General features: G+C 39.5%; 1 protein-coding gene across 1 annotated transcript in view; it reads right to left on the reverse strand.

The window, feature by feature from the left end:
- Positions 1–3701, reverse strand: part of LOC149169187 (peptidyl-prolyl cis-trans isomerase FKBP53-like) — an 89118-nt gene extending 85417 nt beyond the window's left edge. The window contains exon 1 of the mRNA XM_089428600.1: positions 3479–3701. Coding sequence (XP_089284726.1) covers positions 3479–3491 — 13 coding nt within the window. The 5' untranslated portion in view covers positions 3492–3701. The remainder of the gene's footprint in view (positions 1–3478) is intronic.
- Between the last annotated feature and the right edge of the window lie 20195 nt (positions 3702–23896).

Consider the following 23896-nt stretch of genomic DNA (forward strand, 5'->3'; position numbering starts at 1 on the left):
AACATGTGCTTGACCTATGCAATGAGCAAGAAACTCATTTATACAAATGACAAAAATAATAATTCTTTTCTTTTACAAGTACAAAGATCAATATTACATTTATGAAGACCGAACCAAGTTACACTTTCTTCAACAAAAAGTACATGTAATGTGTAAATGTATATGTAATAGGGTCAGACTAGTAATGAAGGGGTTGTTGAGAAATCTAGGGGGCAACAAGTGTAGGTAATTTCTCTTACTTTGATAATTGTTTGTGATGTATTTTTACTTTACTTGGTTAACTTCTTCTTTCCTTTATTATTATTGGTGTTCTCTATCATCAAACAACGACCAAATCATAAAGAACAATGAGACAATAGGACATAAGATGTAAGCGATCAACCAGAGCCAAAACCTCTCGAACTGAGAGGAAAACCCACCAGAATTCTTCTCTTCTTATAGAACTTTAATTGACGAATTCCAAGCCCTATGACCCTTGACCAAGACCGTCCAAGACCGAGTCAACTTTCCTTCTTGAACAGCTTCCAACAACAAATTTTGACCTTCAAGCAACTTCTCCAACAACTTTGTCCCCAGCAACAATTTTTGCAACTTCCACCTTGATGCAACTTCGACAATTTCAACCTAGAAGCAGCGTCACAACTTCAAAATTTCATCCATAATCAATTGGAGAGCATAGAGATGGAGAACAAACTATCAATTGGAGAAATTTTGTGTTTATGTGAGAAGAAATTTTATTTCAGTTTGTTCATATTAGCATATCAAATTTTTATGGATTTTCTACATTATGTTTCATCTCAAAAGGAGAATCGATGCTCTAGAATAGAGGGCTTGCAAATTTGACAAACTACTCGAAGCTTAGGACAAATAGTTGAAGGTCACTAGTCACCCAAGTGATGGCGTGTCAAGACCCCATTCTTCAACAATTTTAACACTTCCGACTACGAACATAGGTACTCTTGGCAATCAATTCCTTCAACAATCTAAAAATTGAGTATATTGCACTTTGTTTTTCCTCCATCATTATGCAAATCTATGAAATTTAGGCTATAGTTAGTCATGCTTTCTTAGAAATTTTACAGTTCTATAACTCCTTTATAGCTTAGGCTTGTATTTTTTTACTGTCATTGTTAATTTTTTATACCCTACTCAAAGTATGAATGTATGAGTTGGTAAATCCTCTGTCTCAATTTATATCAAAGCACAAAAAGGTTAGTTGTTACATATGTCTTAGGTGGCCAAAGAACTCAATTTTGAACTCAACAGATGAATCTTGCATCATTCTTGTGCACTTCAGCCACAAACTTTAGTAATATAAATATTTTCCAATGTTTTTTTAAAAAATACTATCTTAAATATAATGCAGCGTATGTTTTGATCTACAAACAAATAAAAAATCCCATTCATGAAGAAAGTTCATTGAGGGGGGGCTTGGCAATTAACATCGTTCAACAATGGTTATGAATCAACTTCAATCTTCTACAAGTACAAATCATGTGAGGAGATACCTTTGAAAAAAAGCCATTAACGAAAAAAGCAACACATAAGAAGTGAGTGTCTCCATCAATTCCTCTTGCATTTGCTTGTACATATTACATACATAGCTAATCTGCTAGGGTATAGCTATCTTGAACATTCGAACAAATTCAAATCCTACATATTACTAGACATGTGTTCAATCTTTGAGAAAAAGGTAGAATACCAGTGTAGAGAATCCCAATCAAGCATTATAGTTATAACCATTATATATTACGTATTTCAACTAGGTGCCATTTACTTGAGAAACTACCTTGGCATTTTACTTCTCCATGACAAAGAATTTTTGAACTTTACAATTTGTCTTAGTCCTTTCTTGCTTTTGCTATCTCACAAATTGGTCACTAACTTTAACTCCCACGAAACTACTGCCATAAATGGTATTAGTTCACAATGATATCTATCATGTTTTTCCATGAAGTGACGAGGATTTATAAATGTAGAGGAACATGTTAAAACATATCCATATATGATGGGAATGAAGATGGAAAACATGCATGCTTTCCATGATCATTATAATGCATGTATATAAAGTATGGTATCAATGAAAAAAAAGTATTGAGTCCTCCCCATGGGTATTTATTGAAATGTAAGAAAAGAAACAAACAATAACAAGATACAACCAAGTAGCTTTTGTTCGAAAATAACAAGAGATATTTGAGATTATCTTCCCACATCTACCTTCGTGTTAGAATATAGAGTAAATAATCTCCGACTCTTGCTAGGGAATTGTTATGGATCAAATACATCCAATTTTTTCCAATAAATTTCTGGAAATATTTGCCACCTCGATTAATGGATATAACTACTAGCAACAAGTCATATCTTTGTTACTTCATTTTATACACAATCAATGTATCTTTATGCTTTAATTCAGCATATTCCTTGCTGACAATCATCATTTGTCAGTGGTCGAAACACTGTTTAAGGGAACAACATCAAAAAGCCAAGTGCACAAAATTTCACCAGAACCACAATCAGCCCCCAGTTGCTTACAACCCAATTGTGCCCTTGGCTTATGCAACCAGTGTTTTCAACTCTGTGACCATGCTGTTTTACTTGGCACGTCCGATGATAGGTCATAATACATGCAACAGCCGCATCCTTCAAGAATACCCCCTCAAGTATCGCTAAGTTTTGCACTCCGAATCTACTAGTTAAAGAAGTCAGTGTCACACAATTAACACACATAGAGTATGACTTCTTGAACCAAAACACACTTCTCAAATCTTTACAAGCTACTTACAGAAAAATTTATCCTCACCCTGTTTCCTGCTTTTGAAATGTGCTGTGAAAAGCTTTGAAGCATTCCAAAGCTGCCTTGAAGCCAACCATTTTTCTTGGATTATAGGCCCGACAGAATGTCAAATCCCAATTTCAGCAAGACAAATTCTCAAGCCTCACCAAAACACCTAACCCCATAAATCCTACGTACCTTAGCCTTTAAGGAGCTAGATACACATTATACTATTATCGAAATCTCCTAGAATCTGCTCTGTCGATTCTGACTACATTACTGCCACTAACAGAGTTGCAGAAGTCAATAATCTATTCTGTATGACCTTATTCTTTATGTTATATAATTGCGGACAACTTTGGATTTGCTTTGAATCTGGTGCTCAATGGCGATGTACTATTCCAGATATCAACAAATAAATAAAATGAGAAGTAACTAACCATTTCTGTCGAAAGACAATATATCAGAACAATTAATTTCGTTTTTAGCGTCTAAAATTAACATAAAATAAACATCTTTGTTGCCATTTAAAAACATTTCGTTTTTAGCGTCTAAAATTAACATAAAATAAACATTTTTTTTGCCATTTAAAAACCCGCAGACAACGATACAGGCCGAGGCCACTTCGTAGTTGCGAAAGGGCAGTTTCGGGAAAATACTACTTAAAGGAATGAATAAGAAAACATGAATCAGATATATTGTTACCCCAGAAGGCCATTTGAGAGTGCGAGGCGAAATCCGGCGACCAATTGAAAAGCTCAGCCTGTTATGAGAACAAAACCGCCTGCAATAATCGTTGTAATTCGTATAATGGTCGCCCAATATGAACTTTGGAGAAGCTGTATCGTCAACTTGAAGGGTTTAAGAAGTAAAACCCTACTTCCTTCCAAACTTAAGCAGCGCGGGTTTGTATTGGGCTAGGGTTTGAATGCCTTAAAACACCATTTAATTGCCGCCTTTTCGATAGGTTACAAAATATCATTTTCATTTATTAAGATGGTGGAGTACTAAGTTTTTTTCGGCATGTGAATTGGTGTGTTTAATATTAGAGTAATTTTGGTGAGGCCCAAAATCAAATTTAGTGGGTGTCATTATAACACCAAAAGTATATCCAACAGTTCATAAGTTAGATATACAAGACATTTGTGACTTGGCAAGAGTCTAGACTCCACCAAGGTGAGGGAGCCTACTCCTTGAGCTTTATCACAACGGGCCAAAGATGTCCCCTTGTAGGATGTGAAATCAGGTGGAGGGGGTAACATCTCGTTGTGTCAACCACTTAGTTGTCCCACGAAGAGACATGAGCATAGTTTGTTCTCTCATCTACCTGGGTTCAATTCCAAGGGACACATTTAGTTTGTTGTTATAACGCTCAAATAGTAGGCAAGCCCTAGATAAGTCTCCCTCGAGGGGTTCGAGATGTCGCTTCTCTTGCTAAGTCATAAGTTAGTAGATATATTATTGGTGTTACAGTGATAGCCAGTAGGTTTGATTATGGGCCAAACCCTCATTACTCCAACGAGTTACTAATTCACCATGTTAAAAAATAAAAAATAAAAAGTATATAGTGTCAAGCTATTTTGGTGTTATGGTGGCAGCAAGCAAGTTTGATCCTGGATCTTCTCTTACTAAGTCATAAGTTATTGGATATACTCTTGATGTTACAATGATAGCTAGTAGGTTTGATTGTGGGTCTCACCCACATTACTCCAATGAGTTACTGATTCACCATGTTAAAAAATAAAAAAATATTGTCAAGCTATTTTAGTGTTATGGTGGCAGCAAGTGAGTTTGATTCTGGCCTCACCCCAATTACTCCAATGAGTTACCGATTAACCATGATTTAAAACAAAACAAAACAAAAACAAAAAATACTAAATTATCTATCTAAGGGACAAACAACCCTATGACTTTAGAGATAAACAAGATATCAATCTCTTTAGACAATGCAAACTACAATTTTGATATATGGTGGAAAGAGTTGTGATGGGGGATAATACACGGAAGAAGGATTGTGATTATGTGAATGGATGTGAGTGATTAAAGGATACAACTTGATTAATTTATTAATGAAATACATTTCTGAATAATAAACGATATTCAGGTTAGTGTAAGAAATCATATTATAATCAACAATTAGATAAATACTTAGTGAGATATATATATACTTCCTAATCCTCTTATATTGGTGTTATTTCACCTTCCTAACAGTGGTGAAATTGGTAATTCGTTGGAGTAATCTTGGTTGAGCAAAAGACCAAAATAGTGGTTGCCAAAGCATTTGATTGCTTTCTTTTATTTTTTCCTTTTTTCTTCTTCTGTTTTTTTAACCATGGTGAAATAGGTAATTCATTGGATTAACCTTGGTGAGGCAAAAAATCAAAACTAACAACTACCACTATAACATTAATAGTATATCCAACAGCTCACAAGCCAAATCTACTAGGAATTTATGACTTAGTAATAGTCGAGACTCCACGAGGGTTGGGGAGTCTACTCCTTGAGCCTCGTCACAACAAGCCAAAATATGTCCTCCGTGGGATTTGAAACCAGGTGGAGGAGATAACATCCATTATGCCAACCATTTGGTCGTCCCAAAACCAATGTAAGAGAAGAGAGACAATGATAAAACATGTTGATCACAAATAGTAACCTCTTCATTACCCTTTTTACTATTAACCCAGTTGGGTTGTGATGACGGAGAAGAGGACAACTCGTGTCATCTTAAGACCAATTTGTAGGTAATGAATTATTCGACGTAAGATCACCCAAAAATACATTTGATCTATGAGGCCTAAAATCACCATGACATTAATAGTGTGATGAGGGTTTGATAGCAAATAGTTTTGTGTTGGATACCTAGTGCATAGTGCCCAACCTTTTATGGACAAGAAGCTACATGCGCCAACTTTATATGGACATGCAAGTAAGACATCCAAGGAATAAATCCCCATGTTGTGATTAACCTATTTGCATTAGAGCCTAACTAATTAGATCTAACCACGACACTAAAATCAATGGCTCAAATGCATTGAATTAACAAGTGGATTATAGAGCATGGGAAAGTGCAAACAATACAAATTCCAACAACCATGACACTTAGACCATAGATTTGGGCCATAAATAATAATAAAAAATGGGATCATTTCAAGAGAATTTATTTCAAGATCACTTTAAACTCGGTGTTTACACGCCATATTTGGTTGAATTTACTTGAAGATATTCTAGATTATGTTATCATGTTTGAAGTCTTTAAGATCACTACCCTTCTAACATACATCTTAGACAGTCAGAGATATCAGTGCCCAACCCAATTGTTCTCCACCATAACAATATTGCCAAGTTCTAGCTTATATTGAACTAGAGTTATATGCCATCACTACTCTTCCATGTTTGTTGGGCGTGGATGAGGTTCATTGATAACCTACAAGGGTAAAGCCTACTATTTTTTTCACAAAAAAATAGCATGTACACATTTAAAATTTCTGCCTTCGTGGCTATTGATGTGAGGGTGGATAAGGATGGAGGTTGATTCGTAAACTGTCGTGGATATTCCAGTGGACAATTTGTCGTAATAGATCTAAAATATATTTGAAAATCCGAAACATAGATTATGAGGGTAAATTTCTCCTTAGGTTTATGGATTCGTTAATTATTGTTTTATGTTTATGCATGCAATAAATAAAATATGGAACATAGAGAATAGTGAAATAAACCCATAAACCATAATTAACATAAGATATGAGCAAAGAAACCCTTACAAGGGAAAACTTGACTAGAAGGTAAGGTTGCTCTACTCTCTCTTTCTCTCAATGTAAATGGATACAAGTACAAAAGAGTGAGACATGTGGCCAGTGGGTTGTTATAGTGCTCAAACCCTCTTGGTTTGTTCTCTCTCTATCCACTCTCAACTACTTTGCTCATTCATGGAAACAAAATGCACTCAAATAGAATGGAACCCCTTTTCCTCCTAGTGGCCTAGTTATACCACAACCCAATAGCTTGCTAGTAGGTAAGTTTGACTCCTTTAACTCTTAACCAAAGTTACAACATTGACTCTTCTATAATCTTATTCATCATGATCATATGGCTAGCCCCTTTTCCATGAATAATGGGGGCTGACATGGCATCCTCTCGAATCATGGTGGTCAAAACAAGAAGGTCATTCTGAGTGGCATAACTTTTGCATACAGACTTTGTTTGACGTTTTTCTTACTCCATTGGAAAGGTGTTTGTGTGTAGAACAAAACTAGGGGTGCTCCACTTAAGTTGAAATGTTTTACCCCCAAAAAAAAATCCATTTGATGCTTCAAACTACTTATGGAAGGCTTCAGACCCTAATCTTCCAAATTGGGACCCATCAATAAAAATGGTCCTATGAGATGATTTCTCTGATAATTCCACTCTAAAAGCATCAATATGGATGATAAATAATGTGATAATCTGTAGTATACCTAGGGGGGATAGTATGGGGTACAGAGGGAGGTACCCAAGGGAATGATGTAATAATGGGATGGGCCATAGCTATAAAGCAAGCCCGTGGTATTAGATATATGGTATTGAGAGAACCATGGTAATGACCCATGGTACTGTATGTATGAATCATATATAGAGGTTAGAGACTCCCCATTGAGAGATGTGAAGGAATATTGGCTGGACAAACATATAGCTTGTGGAGTGTTCTCCTTCCTTAAGGAGTGAATGTATGGTGTTGCCCTACCCTGAGGGTTTTGATATTAATAAAGAGAAGTTTATATATTTACCTCTTGTTATTTCTAGGTATATTTGCAGGTCAGATCTATTACATAATCCAATCTAGATCAATGGCTCAAGCCAAGTGTTGGAATTATTCACATGTCAAACCTTACTATAATATCTAAACCATATCTACAACTAATGAACAACAACAAGCTACATATTATCACTCTACAACTTCACTAATCCTTCTACAATGTCAAGTAGACACCAAAATGGCTAGGAGTTGAACTTGCTCCCTCGCTTGGGTCTACTATGCACACATGAATTATACAAAGATGTAGAGATGATTTACAAATTAAGACACAAGGTATGAGATGCTCAATGAGCCTCAAAACTGTAGGAATTTACAGGGTAAGTTCCTCAGAAAGAATACCAAAAGGACACCGCTCACAACCAGATCACAGATCAATACACCAGTATTTTTGACGTGGTTAAAACCCTCAAAGAGGGAAACAGTCCACGGCCTGTCCCAACATGGGTACTACAAGCAATTTATTAATCAAAGAATGAAAATTTACATAAGCTTCTCTCATGCACGGATTACCCGAACAATGACCCTCCATGCGCTTTAAATAGAACTCATGGACCAATCGGGTGTCAAGCCACGGATCAAGTGTCGGTAATACCGAGGAGAGAATGAACCGTCGGATCACTACATACCGTGACCGTCGGATTGTAAGTTACAAAATGTACAACGGTAAAGAAACACACTTTACCTAACTCTATACCTAACTCTATACTAGACCAAGTTGAACTTAACTATTTCCTATGTGTCGGAATATCCTAACATCCCCCCTTAAGAACAACTTGGGATAGGATTGAAGGATTTACAAATATGACACAATAGGAGAAGGAAGGAGGCACTAGAGCCTATCCCCCCTTAGTGACAACTTCCTGAATTCCAAGCATATATCGAAGTTTAGTGAACTTCGCCTCTGTGAGAGCCTTTGTGAAGATGTCTGCAACCTGATCATCTGTTGAACAATATTGCACTTCAAGAACATGGTCATGAATGAGCTTTCTGATGAAGTGCATGTGTAGTTCAATGTGTTTGCTGCGCTGATGCTGGACTGGATCTTTGCATAGCTGAATGGCACTTTGATTATCACACCAAAGTGTGGTTGGATGCTGCTGCTCAAAGCCAAACTCTGATAGGATCTGACGAAGCCACAAGGCTTCCTTACTAGCTTCCACGGCACCACGATACTCTGCTTCTACTGACGAAAGAGAAATGGCAGCCTGTTTCTTACAAGCCCATGTAATAGGTCCTGAACCAAGAGTGAAGACATAACCGGCAGTAGACTTCCGATCATCAGGGTCACCAGCCCAATCAGAATCAGTGAAACCAACTAACAGAGGAGCTGCTTTGGCACTGTAATGAATCCCAAACTGTACTGTACCTCGAACATAACGAAGTATTCTTTTAGCTTCTTTCCAATGACTTTCACGGGGGTTTTGCATAAAACGAGCAACAAGGCCAACAGCAAAGGAAAGATCAGGACAAGTATGGGTTAAATACAAGAGTTTTCCTACAAGTTGACGGTATAAGGTGGCATCAACTTCAGGAGAAGTACAAGAGACTGAAAGTTTGACTCCAGACTGAAAGGGAGAAGGGGCTGGCTTACAGTCTTCCATGTGAAAATGACGAAGAATATCACAAGCATACTTGGACTGGGAAAGGAAAATACCCTCCTTGGATTGCAAGACTTGAAGACCGAGAAAATAGTGTAAGTGTCCTAAGTCTGTCATTTCAAATTTCTTTTTAAGGCTGGACTTCACATGGTTTATAAGGTTGGGATCACTACCAGTAAGAATAAGATCATCAACATAAAGAACAAGGATGATAAGAGAGTTGCCCACTTTCTTGGTGTAGACAGTATTGTCAGAATGACACCTAGAAAAGCCAGATTCTAAAAGAAAGCTATCCATTTTGGCATACCAAGCCCGAGGAGCTTGCTTGAGGCCATAAAGGGATTTCTTAAGTCGACAAACAAGGCTGGAGTCTGTTTGTATGAAGCCAATGGGTTGTTCCATATAGATTTCTTCCTGCAAGTCCCCATGCAAGAAGGCAGATTTAACATCCATCTGATGGACTTCCCATTTTAAAGAGGCAGCAAGGGAAAGAACAAGGCGGATAGAGTTCATTTTGGCAACAGGGGAGAAGGTTTCAATGTAGTCAATGCCTTCAACCTGTGAAAAGCCCTTAGCAACGAGACGAGCTTTATGTTTATCAACTTTCCCATCTGGTCCATACTTGGTTCTGTAAACCCATTTACATCTAACAAGTTTGCGTCCCTTTGGTAGGGGAACAAGATCCCATGTATCATTTGTCATCAATGAATGATATTCTTCATTCATAGCTGCTTCCCAATGTGGATGGCCTGAAGCTTCTGCAAAAGTGTCAGGATCATGATTTACTGGAGCTTGAGCCAGTAAAGAAGAGGCTCTTTCAAACTGAGAACGTGTACGTCGCTGATCTGTAGGATCACCGGCAAGATCACCTGCTGCATCCCGAGTAGCACGGACCCATCTTGGAAGTTGAGGATCCTGAGAAGGCGGGGGAGGATTATCATCCTCACTTTCATCATTTGAAGAAGAAATGTTTTCAAAAGTAGAAGAGATAGGAAGAGGTGGCACATCCGCCGGACTAGGCTCGCAGGTCGATTTATTTTCATCAAATTTTACATCTCTTCTAATGATAACATTTTTGGACTTAAATGGAATAAGTCTATAACCTTTTACATCTTCAGAATATCCAACAAAAGTACATTTCTCACTCTTAGGTTCTAAAGCTTTATGCTTCTCATCTGGAATATGGGCCCATGCTTCACTTCCAAACACACGAAAGTGACTTACATCTGGTTTAATGGAACTCCAAGCTTCTTCTGGAGTGATATTCTCTAGAACCTTAGTAGGAGTGCGATTGATTATATAATTTGCACAATTAATTGCTTCGACCCAAAAACTAAGACTGAGTCCTTTAGATTGCAGCATACAATTAGCCATTTCCTTTAAGGTGCGATTTTTCCTTTCAGCTACACCATTTTGTTGTGGAGTGTATGGAACAGTATGTTGCATTTGAATTCCATTTTCGGTGCAAAAGTTGATGAATGTGTTTTTAACATATTCTCCACCATTATCAGTTCTTAGCTTAAGAATTTGATGTCCAGATTGTTTTTCAACAAAGGCTTTGAAGGCAAAAAATGTGTTAAATACTTCGCTCTTGAGTTTTAAGAAGTATACCCAAGTGCGTCTGGAGAAATCATCAATGAAAGTTAAGAAGTACTTGCAGCCAGAGAATGAAGCAACAGGAAGAGGACCACATAAATCACTGTGCACAAGCTGTAAAGGGGCTGAGGCGTGCCAAGAGGCACGTTTGTCAAAACTGTCCCGATGATGTTTTCTGAGTACACATCCGGAACAAACACCATCTCTGCAAGATACCATAGGAAGACCTGTCACCATATTTTCTTTACATAGATGCTGAAGGGAGCGATAGTTTAAGTGACCAAATCGCTCATGCCAAAGTTTGCTCACTTCATCATTATGAGCAACAAATACTGAGGGAAGATTTGATGACCCAAAGTTGTGAAACTTATACAACCTTGTGGAATCATCAGCAAGACCAGTAGCTAGAATCTGTTTAGGATCTTTTAGATCCTTGATTACAACATCATGAGGTGAAAATTCAACAATTTTACCTTCACCTGAATGAGTTATCTGATAGACAGATAGAAGGTTGCAGGATAAGGTTGGAACACATAATACATCATTAAACTGACCATTGTCTAGATGAACAGTTCCAGTCCCTACAACATTAAGAGATCTATCATCACCAACATATATATTTTTGGTGTTACAATCATTTAAAGAAGAAAACATGGCTTGGTTTTTGGCCATGTGATAAGAGGCTCCAGAATCAATGAGCCACTCATGAGAATGAGAAGAAGAAGAAGATACATTTAATGCATAACCAGACTGAGATGATTGACAACGACATGCAGAAAGTGCCATTCCGGAAGTTGAAGTTGAAGTAGGCTCCACATGGATGTTATGTTTCTTCATTGCAGCTTCCAAGGCTTCCATCTTCTTAAAGCATTTAGATTCTAAGTGGCCATCTCGATTACAAAAGTTACAATGTCTATCAGTCTTCTTCCATTTGTTTTTATTGGTCTTATCATTTTGCTGAAATGATCTTTCATTTTGAGGCTGAGTTGGTTTAGGACCATTCTTTTGAGGATATGACTTCTTAGGATTCTTTGAATTTGGTTGCTGCTGGGCGGCTAACGCTTTCGTGGAAGAGTTTCCAAGATTAAGAAGACCAAGGTGTAAGAGTTTTTCTTGTTCTCTTATTAAAGAATCACAAAAGGAGTCAAAGGAAGGGGCCTTGTAGTCTTTTCCTTGACAAATGAAAGCTTCCCTTGTAGAATGGAAAGTGGAAACAAATACAGAGTAGGTTGGTCCCAACTTAGTAAGGATGGAATAAATAAGGTTACCATCTTCTTTCTTAACTTTAACACCTTACAAGAGATATCTAAGGGTCTTGAATTTGGACAAGAAATCTTCAATGCAAGAAAAATTATTAGGATCCAAAGTAAGCAACTCATTTTCAAGTTGATGGGCTCTAATTTCATTTTTAATCCCAAAAACTTTAGCGAGTTTTTCTAATGCTTCATGAGGAGTCTCAAGTTCTGCAATGTGGAATCTAAGATCAGGAGAAACAGACATCCCTATCAAACCACGTGCTTGATCTTGTCTATTTTCCCATTTTGCAGCCTTGTCTTCATCTTTTGGTTTCTTCTCTTGGTCTGTGGCTATTCTGAAGAGACCTTTACTTCTAAGTAAATCTTCCATGTAGGCTACCCATTGGAAGTAGTTAGTGCTGTCAAGAATGACTTGGCATGGACTTTCCATTAAAAAAAAAAAACTGAAGCTGAAGATGCTGAAAGTAAGTGTTCCAATGGATAGATCTCGAAAAAATAGGCGGTTTTAAAAAAAACGGCTCTGAAAAAGGCTTCCGGATGAAGAAGTTATGGCTTTTTGAAAAAAAATTGTTGACGTTGCCGGCAAAGTGCGCGAATGTGCGGGAATGAAAAAATCCGCCCCCACAAAATGGAGACTTGAACCCAAGACCTCTACTCTCTTAAAATAGCTTTGAACCAATTGATCTATACAAAAAATTTGAGAGAGAGAGAGAGCCTTGGGGGGGATGGGGGGGACGGGGGGGCCTTGGTTTGCGTGCTTGCCTTGAGAAAGCTCTTTTTCCCTACAAAACACAAAACCCAACACGAATATGCAAAGAAAAACGAACCTTGCGGCTCGAAGTTAGCTTTAGCCAAAAAAACTAGAAATTTAAAAAAAATAAAAAAATCTCAAAGTTAGCTTTAGCCGAAAAACTAAATATTTTTCTCAATGTTTCTGATTTTCCGAGATCACACTAAGGTGCAGGGAAAAGAGCATACGCATGAGAAAAATCCTTCCTTTCTGTTTCTGATTTGCCCAGATCGCACAGAGTCGCAGGGCAAAGAGCATACGCAGAAATGAAAGGTATAGATTCGGTTAAAAAAAAGGGCTAAATAAACCGAAACCGAAATAAGCAGAGCAGAGAGAAAAAAACAGTACACTGCAAAAAAACATTGTATACCTCCCGATCTGAAAAATGACGCAGCTAGGGCTACCGGAAACCTTTTCGCGTGAAACGAAAGGGGTTTCTCACTGGAACAGATGCTCCGAACACAACAGAGTAGTCCTCTCGGCCCGAAAGCAGTCAGAAACAACAGATCTAGGAAACGACAGCCGCATGCAGTTCTACCGGCTTCAGATTTGGATCACCAACGGACGCGGCCCTCAAATAGCTCTGATACCATGTAGGAATTTACAGGGTAAGTTCCTCAGAAAGAATACCAAAGGACACCGCTCACAACCAGATCACAGATCAATACACCAGTATTTTTGACGTGGTTAAAACCCTCAAAGAGGGAAACAGTCCACGGCCTATCCCAACATGGGTACTACAGGCAATTTATTAATCAAAGAATGAAAATTTACATAAGCTTCTCTCATGCACGGATTACCCGAACAATGACCTTCCATGCGCTTTAAATAGAACTCATGGACCAATCGGGTGTCAAGCCACGGATCAAGTGTCGGTAATACCGAGGAGAGAATGAACCGTCGGATCACTACATATCGTGACCGTCGGATTGTAAGTTACAAAATGTACAACGGTAAAGAAACACACTTTACCTAACTCTATACTAGACCAAGTTGAACTTAACTATTTCCTATGTGTCGGAATATCCTAACATCCCCCCTTAAGAACAACTTGGGATAGGATTGAAGGATTTACAAATATTACATAGTGCTTGATGGAGGTGGGGTAATAAATTCTCCATAAGTCCTACCTATATAATATATTAAAAACCCTGCATTTTGTCATTAATAGATGTTGTAGTGGCTACAACCACCCTCCAAAATTTTGCCTAAGCTTTGTTTTGGAGCCTCCCTACTAAAATCTCAGTAGCATATCTTGCATTGACCCAAGTACTTGTGCTTTCATTGATTTTATCTTTTGCTTCACAAATTGTGTTTACTTACTTGCTTTGTTATCTAACCACAAGCTGACCTCTTCACTTGGTTGCAATCTAGTTCTAGCACTGCCTTGGTGATTTGCGCAATCCTAGAGGGCAACCAACCTTGCTCTCAGGAAATGCATAGTTCAAGCCCATAGTGAGCTTCGACTCCAGAATTGTGTAGACCCAGATGGCAACCTGTCTTCAGCTCAAAAAACGGGAAGAGCATGAGAGGCAACCAGAGCCATTTAACCCAGGAATTGCGTAGAAGCATTCCCTCAATAGCTGCCTGATGCATGTGCCATTGAGTTGCCTAGTTCTCCCCGAAACTACTCAATTTCTCTGTGCATGCATGGAAGCCTTTCCCAAAAAAAAAAAAAAAAAAACGAAAAAACATCCCTAAAAAATAGGGATATATTTTTAGCAGTTAGAGTTACACTTGAGCTATTTTTGGAAACTACCACCATGTGTTGCTTTTTCTAGATTTTTGGCCTTCACAACATAAACCCTAAATCGATCAAATCTATTTAATAGGCATCGACAGAGCTCATTTGCATATTTGATCTTGGAGCTATGTCATTCTCGAGGAGATCTAGGAACCTTTGGCACAATCTTCGCAGCTTTTCTGGGTAAGTCTTGCTTTTCTAGTCTTTTGCTGCTTTTTTTGTCGCTTTTGTTTCCTTGGCTTGTGAGAGTGTTGTTTTACCCATTTTATTGAATGACCGTTGGTGTTTTGATTTGTTTTAGCTTGTAGAAGTGTTGTTTTAAGTTTTTCATTTCCATTCCCAAGTGGAATGCATAACCTAGTTTTTGCACTAACGGTCGTCGTTGTGGAAACTCTCTTCATAAGCTTCGTTGTTATTTTGTTTGACTGATTCCTACACGTATTTTGATTGCATGCATCATCATTCACCCAGATCTACACCAACCATCACTCACACTTTCAGATCTGCTCATTTTCATGTTTCCCTTGGGTAGATATGGACTTCCTTGGCCCAGATCTAGCTCTTCCTGGCATGCACTACGCATTTCTGGATCTCAAGGCTCTGCCTTGGCTCCAGATTTTGCGTAGAGGTTGCTAGTGACTGGCTCCAACTGTGCACTTGAAAATTCCAGGAGCCAGTCCTGAAGCCTTGGAAACTAAGATTGTGCAATGTGCAATCCCAACCAGCACAAGCCAAACTGAACTATGCATTGCGCAGTTCCAATTAGCATCACCTCCTCACTGACAGTTGGGACTGCGCAATGTGTAGATTCAACTGACAGTCCTTCACCTCTGAAACCCATAATTGTGCAATCTTGCCCAATAGTTTCCCAGTTTGTTGCTTGGTCTGTCTTGAAGTGCTCTAGATTTCAAGCTAGCATTTGCATGCAATGAGTGTCCTCTTTGTCTCTAGGTATAACAGTTGTTGAGCAGCTATTCAACAGTACAGGTAACATGGCTTCCAAGAGAGTTAGACCAAAGGATACTGTTGAGAGCAACACTGGGGTTGTAGTTGAACAGGTGTCAATGAACTTGCCAGTCTATGTAGACACACAATTGTTCATAAAGAAGGACATGAAGATAACATGGCAGGAAATCAAGGATATCTTTGCAAGCAGCTTCAAGGAAGATCTAGAATATCAACAGGTCTATGTCAACATCCACAAGTTAGGCTTTTATAAGGTTGCATGCAGGTACCCCGCTTTCCCATGTGTGGACATCATTCACTGGATTGTCTCGCATACTGATCCCGAGGCGATGACATTGAGCAGTAGTAGTGGAACACAACTTGCTACCTTCAGGACAAAAAACTATCATCAGATGTATCACTTACCACAGTCGGTGAACCGCATGGATGCACTTTTTTATACCCCCAACAACAATGTGAACACTAGAGACATCATGAGGCGTTGGGTGAAAGAGCCACCGAAGTTCAGGTCGACACCCAATCAGGTCTACAAGACTAAGTCACTCAGGTAGTCCTATCAACTCCTGATCATCTTTGCATGTCGCTTCTACGGTCAAGAGATCACAAAGACCTTTCCGCATAATTGGGTGGTTGTGTTGGATCAGTTGGAAAATAAAGGAAGACCATTCAACTGGTCGGATATGTTGGCTCTTCAGCTAAAATTGCATGTGACTAATGCCTAGAATCCGCCCAAGGATGAGAAAGAAAGATTATATATGTATGCATGCCTACTTGATGCAATCTGTGCCCAACATCAATTTCCTGGCATGGGTTGGACATGGACACCATCAGAGAATGTTGTGAACATTTATTGCAAGTTGCTTTCTGAGTGCAGCTACCGAGGAGTCATGGTGAGGCTATCTAACCATTTCTTATCCTGATTTACAAGTTGATATTTGAGCAGGATCCACCTTGCATGTCCCAAAAAGTGATGCAGGAATTACTTAACATTGCAGATTGGTATGCCTCACCGAGTGGCACCTTCATCAGGATGTTTGGCAGAGAGAAGCCTCTAGATGTGCTACCAAGGTTTGCCATGGATAAGTTGATCATGCAAGAGGATGCATATCACATCTCCACGGGGTTATCAACAGGACTACAAAGGAGGAAGAAGGCACCATTGCCTTCTCTTCCTTTGTGGATTGGATTGTATGAGATCCAAAGTTACAAGACTACACAGGAGGAAGAAGGCACCATTTCCTTCTCTTCCTTTGCAGATTGGATTGTATGAGATCCAGAGTTGTGGATTTCAAGGCCAAGGACTTAGAAAAGTTTGAGTTCGGCACTAAGGACTACAATCCGTATGATCCCCAATACATATGCAAGAACCATTATGCGAAGGTGTATTATCCAAGGATCCACAAGACATTTTATTGGGCAGAGGAAGATCCTTAGAGGTACTGTTACTACTCCTCTAAGCTCAATGAACCGGTCAGCATGGCTATAGAATGGAAAGTTGCTCTGTAGGTAGCAGCAACACAGGAAGCAGCAACAATGAGCAGCAAATCAACGCAGGACAAAGGCAAGAGGAAGATTGCCAAGAACCCAATGGTTGAGCTAAGCTACAAGTTTAGAGAAGATCCTATCGTTGAGAAAGTAGATTTGGAAGTGGAGGCAAAGAGATAATAGTGCATAAAGAGAGTAGAACGGAGGAAGAGAGAGAAGTAAAGGTTAGAGGATGTAGAGAGGAAGTTGTAGGAAACAGAGAACAAGCTGAAAGAAGGTCAGGAGCTAAGAAGGAGAGAGAGGGAAGAGAAGCAAAAAACATGAACAGGAAGAATGGCAAGGCGCGATGACAGAGCAAACTGCGCCTATACAGGTTGAGGAGTCAGAGCAGTCAGTAGATGAAGAAGAGGGTGAGCAGGTGTAGGTTCGAGAACTTGCTCAACAGATAGAGCAAATGGTTGAAGCAACGGACATGGAGTTGGAATAGGAGCCACAGGACCAAGATACCGACCTTATGACGAGAACATCTGAGGTCTCCCCTCAGTCTCCATTACCTCCATAATCAGAACCAGTCTCGAGCGATCAAGGAGAGCTTGTTCTCTTTGATGATGATCTGTCGATGGATGTGTACAATTTGTCATTTGATGAGTCGCAACAAAGGATTGTACAAGCGCGAAGAAAGTAGCTCGTGAATGATCATGCGTCACCTGCACATATGGAGGAAAGGGTGATTGTGTCAGATGTTAGAATACATCTAGCTGCCATGGCTAATGCCTCTAAGGTTTATGCAAAAGCCAAGAGCTCAACTGTCAAGTTCTTGTTAGCAGAGAATGATCGAATGGCAAAAGACTTGTAAGAGACCAGGCAAAGGATAGAACAATCTATAGGATCCGCTATGGCCAAGATGAGAAAAGTGATATTTGTTGAAGTATCGACTCTTGAGACCACCATGCGGAAACTATATGACAGATTTGTCATCGTGCACAAGGCGGTTGTCCATCTATATGATTTTCAGTAGTGGTGCATGAAGATTGTCCAAACTCTCAAAGACATACATGTTGTTATTGTTCATGTATAGGAATGGACATTGAGGTACAAGTGAGCCCTGCTTTACTTGCAAAAGATAATGAAGCTGCAGGCAAAGCTAGATAAAGCACAGATTCATATGTTGATCCAGAACTATGAGCAGCTCCCTCCGCTCATCACTAACATTGAGGCTTCCTATTCATGGTTGTTCAAGAGTTTGGATGTCATGGTGAGGACACGCAAGATCCCTTCAATTGGTTCCCTTGTCCAAACCATTAAGAAGAACCAAGTCCTGCTGGAGATCGACAGGTACATGGAGCAATTGATGTAAGAGGCCACCAGCAATGACTTGCAGCTGAGCGCATAAAACATGCAGAAGTACATCAGTGGTCCAGCCACACTGAAGACAATGTTGCACAAGCTTCAAGATGAGTTGGACAAAGGTTCCAGGACCATATACATATAAGCCATGGAGGCAAGAGTCTGTTCCAGAAAGACATCACCAAACAGTACGAGGACACAATAGCGTAGTACCAAGCTTGGTATCAGTTTGTCACCGAAGACCATCAAGAGGATGTTGTCGAGTTGGTCTTTCCCCAAGCTTCTGAGTGATGGTGTTTGTCTTGTTAGGCTGACTCAAGCCTATTTTGTTCCACATGGGTATCTATGGAAATTGTATTATTATTTGTAAATATATTGTAAGTGAAATTACAAGTGTCATTAGTGGAATGTGAACAGTCACTATGTAATGTAAAGAGTTATTTGTAAAGGAGTTGAAGAGTCATGAGGGTGGTCAAAGAGTCAAAGGGGAATGTCAAGGGTCACCCCACCCTTTTTTATATATAGAACCTAATAACTCATAATAGAGGCTTTTGGGATGCAAGATTTTGGCTAAGCATTGCTTTGAGAAGGCTTGGAGAGTATTGTGACGAGCCTTGGCTTCTCCACAACGTAGAGCGAGTACACTTCTTTGGAGGAGTAGGCAGTGTTGACTATAATGTTCCACTATTAGGGCTAGTAGCTGCCAATGGTGTATGTATGGATGGGACTTTCACTTAAAAATATAACTGAGCCAACACGTTTTCATGCATATGTTGCTATTGTAGTTGGATTATTATGGTTGCTTTAGCAATGTATGTTGTTTAACTTATGCATTTGTGTATGAACTATTTTGTATGAAATTGTATGAATCTTATTGAAGGTGTGTTGTTGGATTAACCGTCACTTTGGTTTGTGGACTATTTCGCTTCCAGCCCGTGATGTCATTTCACTCATGTGTTCCTTTTAGGCTGCGTACTATTACAGGATTCTAAGGGACACATTTCCTTTTCCCCTCTTTTTATTAGAACCCCCATGCATCTCACTTGACTCGTTGCAAGGTTACGCACTTGCTTCCGACCAAAGCTATCATACTTACCTTTGCGCGCTACCATGGTCAAGGCACTACATTACCACCCACGGCTGGGACTCCTACTCCAAACAGTATGAGGTCTAGTTAGGACTTCTTACCGTGGAGATCCCCTTGAGATGTTGGCAGGTCCAACACCATCAAAATTTTTGGCACTAGAAGGAGGGCTAGATGACAAGTTGAGCCCTCAAAGTCTGTTTTGAATCTCTACACATCATTCATGACTTACATCACAATCTCAACTCTGACATGTTTTTTCTCATGCACATGATTTTGAAGCGTTGGAGATGTCATTGATGACTTGTCACAAATCAAATATGATGTTGAAGGTGGAATAGCCTTGTTAAGACACAGAGTTGCATTTTTGGTCTTATGTGAGAGGAATGAAGTCCCCTCGTTTGACATTGCATGTGGGTTGTTCGCTTACACGTTTGAAAGGCGCGTTAAACTATGGTGTCTCACATTGCCCACAACCTCTATTCACTCTTTTAATCACATAATCAAAGAGTTAGGTAGTGCTTTCTTCCGTTATGACTATAAAGCACTTAATAAAAAACATATGGAATTACGGAAAGCACCTGATGAATCTATTCTACGATTTTGGGATCGCTTCTATAATATTGCTTTTCAATTCCCTGAAGATGAAGCTGATTGGAAATTTCTCAAAGAAAGATTTCAGTATCTTCTTCACGTATCTGAAAATTCACATGAGCTAGAATCATTCGAACCCCTCCTAGTATACCTCAGTGTTAGAGCTTCCAAATCTGAGACGGACAAGGTTGCTGTCAAAAGTGACCCTTCGTCCTCTTCTCATCAAACAACTCTAGCTCTGTAGGATGAGGTGGGAGAAGTTGCGAACTGATATGTTGAATTATCACCTCCTCCCACCCCACTTGCTCTAAATATCTGTGTAGATTTGGACTGCAACCCTAATGGCTGTCACGTGATCTCGTTTTCTCAACCTTCATCCTTTGGTTCATTTGAACCTCTAGATTTCGGTGTCTTATGTTCATCCATTCCATATTCCACATGTGATGTTCACGAGGATCAAGTTGTCAACGGAGTTGGTGTTGAGCAACCAACCCGCGCTGTCATTTTTTATGAGTATGTGTGGGAATCTGAAGAAGAACCAATAGTGAAGGATGACCTCCTTCTGTTTGCACCTCATTCGCTCTATCTTGGCATCTTTTGTGATTCTGCCATTTCTGTTTTTTCTTGTGAAAATTCATACCCAAATGTTTCTACTTCCAATCATTTACAGGACACACAGGATGTCATTCTAACATTTTATTACGGAGACGACAAATATTTCTCCCCAAATCCACCCAATCTATCATCTTTCATTTATGGAAATTCAGAGGGTGAAAAATGTCGTTTCTCATCAACCCCTCTGTATGATTCGTCAAATCATGAGGATGCCAATACACATCTCGAAATTTTTGATCGTGGTTGTCGTGATCTTTTTACTCATTCATTTTATCATGATTCTGATTCACTTGCTTTTGATCTTTCTAAGCCACCGGTCTTTGATGATCTATTTGCTGATGAAGAGTAAACCCCTCAAGCTGTCGAGGCACTTCAGCCCGAGCTAATGGTCATGTCAGCTTCTCATAGTCTTGAGGTTAGTTCCACTTCCAATCAAAAAATTGTTGGATCACACTAGGCTCCTCATCACTCTCTTGTGCACATTGAAAATCAATATGATCTACAAAATTCACATCCTCCACCAGAATCACCCGATCCTATCGCTCATGCATTGCAGGAGTCATATGTAACAAGTCATGTTGTGAAACAAACTTTTTCTTCCTTTTGCATGTTTGCTCATTCGTCAAGATCAAAAGAGTGTACGCTCTTATCATCTTCGCACAGTGTGATACAACACCATGATACATCTACAGAGTGCCTGCCATGTGCTTTTACTCTTTTCTTTTATGTGGACGCATTCAAACTTTGAGCGTGTTGGTTTTCATTGCTTTATCTTTCTTAGTTGTTGGTTTTCTTGAATATCTTTCTTGTTAACCATGCCTTCACTTACATGGTCCAACCAATGCGTCGGTGGCTGCAATGGAAGTATTACTTCACGTGAGAAGGCCCATGCATTGTTTAGTTTAGGAGTAGGAGTAGTGTTTACTTTGCTTTCTTGTTTGGTGTTTTCTTACTTGTTTTTTTCTTTCATTTTACTGCTTTCCTTTACTTGTTTGCTTGTTATGCACCTGTAAGATTAGTTTTCCATGAAACTGTGTTTGGCTTCTTGAGACAAGAAGGGTGAAATAGAAGAGGACTTGTACAACTATCAACGTTTGGTTATCTGTCTATTCCCTCTCTTTATGAATATCTTGTGTTCATTTAGTCGATGATACCCTAATGAAAAATACTTTCCTTTCAGAGTGAGTCTTGGTGAAGTCATGACGCTTGCACTTTTAACTAGTACCGCCTACTCTAATCGATTTTATCTTTTCGGTTAACCCTTGTCAACTCAGTCAAGTAGAGTAAGATGACGGGGAAAACCTTAACAAGTATGTTAGAGGTATATATAAACATCCTTCTCTGAAGGGAAAACCTCTTCTACTCTCAATAAGTCAGGATCCCTCTTCCGCCTCATGAAATAAATAAGTGCCTATGCATAGTTCTTTGAAAAATGAAAAAATAAAATAAATGCGAAAGAAGAGAAATGATTCTTGCACAGAGAGGTGAAGCAAGTAACTACGTTGGGGTACTGTCCAGGCTCGCTGATAGCGGAGCGATGCTTGTGTTCCTGAAGTGACTCCGTCGGGGTACTGTCCAAGCCTGCTGGCAGCAGAGTAACACCAGAGATGAAACTTAAACTCTGATAATCTATATTACTTGTGCATCAATATACCCCTCATCCCCAATCAATACAACTCTGTTAACTTGTCTTGGTATGTGCGACGACCGATCAAGAGAATGGTAGTGATTACATCTTTAACTCAAGCTGATAAAGGAACCATGACGATCAAAGGATCAAACAATACTTCCCGAGGAGTTAGACTCGCTTTAACGAGACAAGGTCCACAGAGAGAGCTGGAGTTCTACCCGTGTGTCACCAATGTTGTAGCGGTTACAACCACCCTCCAAAATTTTGCCTAAGCTTCATTTTGGAGCCTCCCTACTAAAATCTCAACAACTTATCTCACACTTATCTAGGTACTTGTGATTTCATTGAGTTTATTTTTTTCTTCACAACTTGTGTTTGCTTACTTTCTTTTCTATCTAACCACAAGCTGGCCTCTTCACTTGGTTGCAATCTGGTTCTAACACTACCTTGGTGATCTGCGCAATCTCGAAGGGCAACCAACCTTGCTCTCAGGAAATGTGCAATTCAAGCCCACAGTGAGCTTCGACTCCAAAATTGTGCAGACCCAGCTGGCAACCTGTCTTCAACTGGGAAAATGCGTAGAGCATGATAGGTAGCCAAAGCCACTCAACCCAGGAATTGTGCAGAAGCATTCCCTCATCAGCTCCCTAATGCATGTGCTAGTGAGTTGCCCAGTTCTCCCTGGAACTGTGCAATTTCTCTGTGCATGCATGGCAACATTTTCCGAAAAGAAAAAAAGCAAAAAAATAAATAAATGAAAAAACATCCCTAAAAAATAGGGATCTATTTTTAGATGTTGGAGTTACACTTGAGCTATTTTTGGAAATTGTCGCCATGTGTTGCTTTTTCCTAGATTTTTGGCCTTCACGTCATGAACCCTAAATCGATCAAATCTATTTAATGGGCACCGCTAGATCTCATTTTCAAATTCGATCTTGGAGCTCTGGCATTCCCGAGGAGATCTAAGAACCTTCGGCATAGTCTTCGCACCTTTTCTGAATAAATCTTGATTTTCTAGTCTTTTGCTGCTTTCTTGTCGCTTTTGTTTCCTTGGCTTGTGAGAGTGCTGTTTTACCCATTTTATTGAACGACCATTGACGTTTTTATTTGTTTTAGCTTGTAGAATAGTTGTTTTAAGTTTTGAATTTCCCTTCCCAAGTGTCGCATGCATAACCCATTTTTTGCATTGATGGTCATTGTTGCGGTGGCTCTCTCCATAAGCTTTGTTGTTCTTCTTTTTGACTAATTCCTGCAATTATTTTGATTGCATGCATCATCATTCACTCAAATCTGCACCAACCATCACTCACACTTTTAGATCTGCTCGTTTTCATGTTTCCCTTGGGCATATATGGGCTTCCTTGGCCTGAATCTAGCTCTTCTCGGCATGCACTATGCATTTTTGGATCTCAAGGCTCTACCTTGGCTCCAGAAAGTGCATAGAGGTTGCTAGTGACTGGCTCCAACTACACACTGCATAGTTCAAGGAGCCAGCCCAAGAGCCTTGGACATTGGGATTGCGTAATGTGGAGTCCCAGCTAGCACAAGCCAGATTGAACTGCGTATTGTGCAGTTCCAATCAGCATCACCTCCTCACTGACAATTGGGACCGAGCAATGCGCAGAT

The sequence above is a fragment of the Pinus tabuliformis genome, chromosome 4_2 (assembly GCF_031772625.1).
Source record: "Pinus tabuliformis cultivar Carrire ecotype Pingquan chromosome 4_2, CPIR1, whole genome shotgun sequence".
Classification (NCBI taxonomy): Eukaryota; Viridiplantae; Streptophyta; class Pinopsida; order Pinales; family Pinaceae; genus Pinus; species Pinus tabuliformis.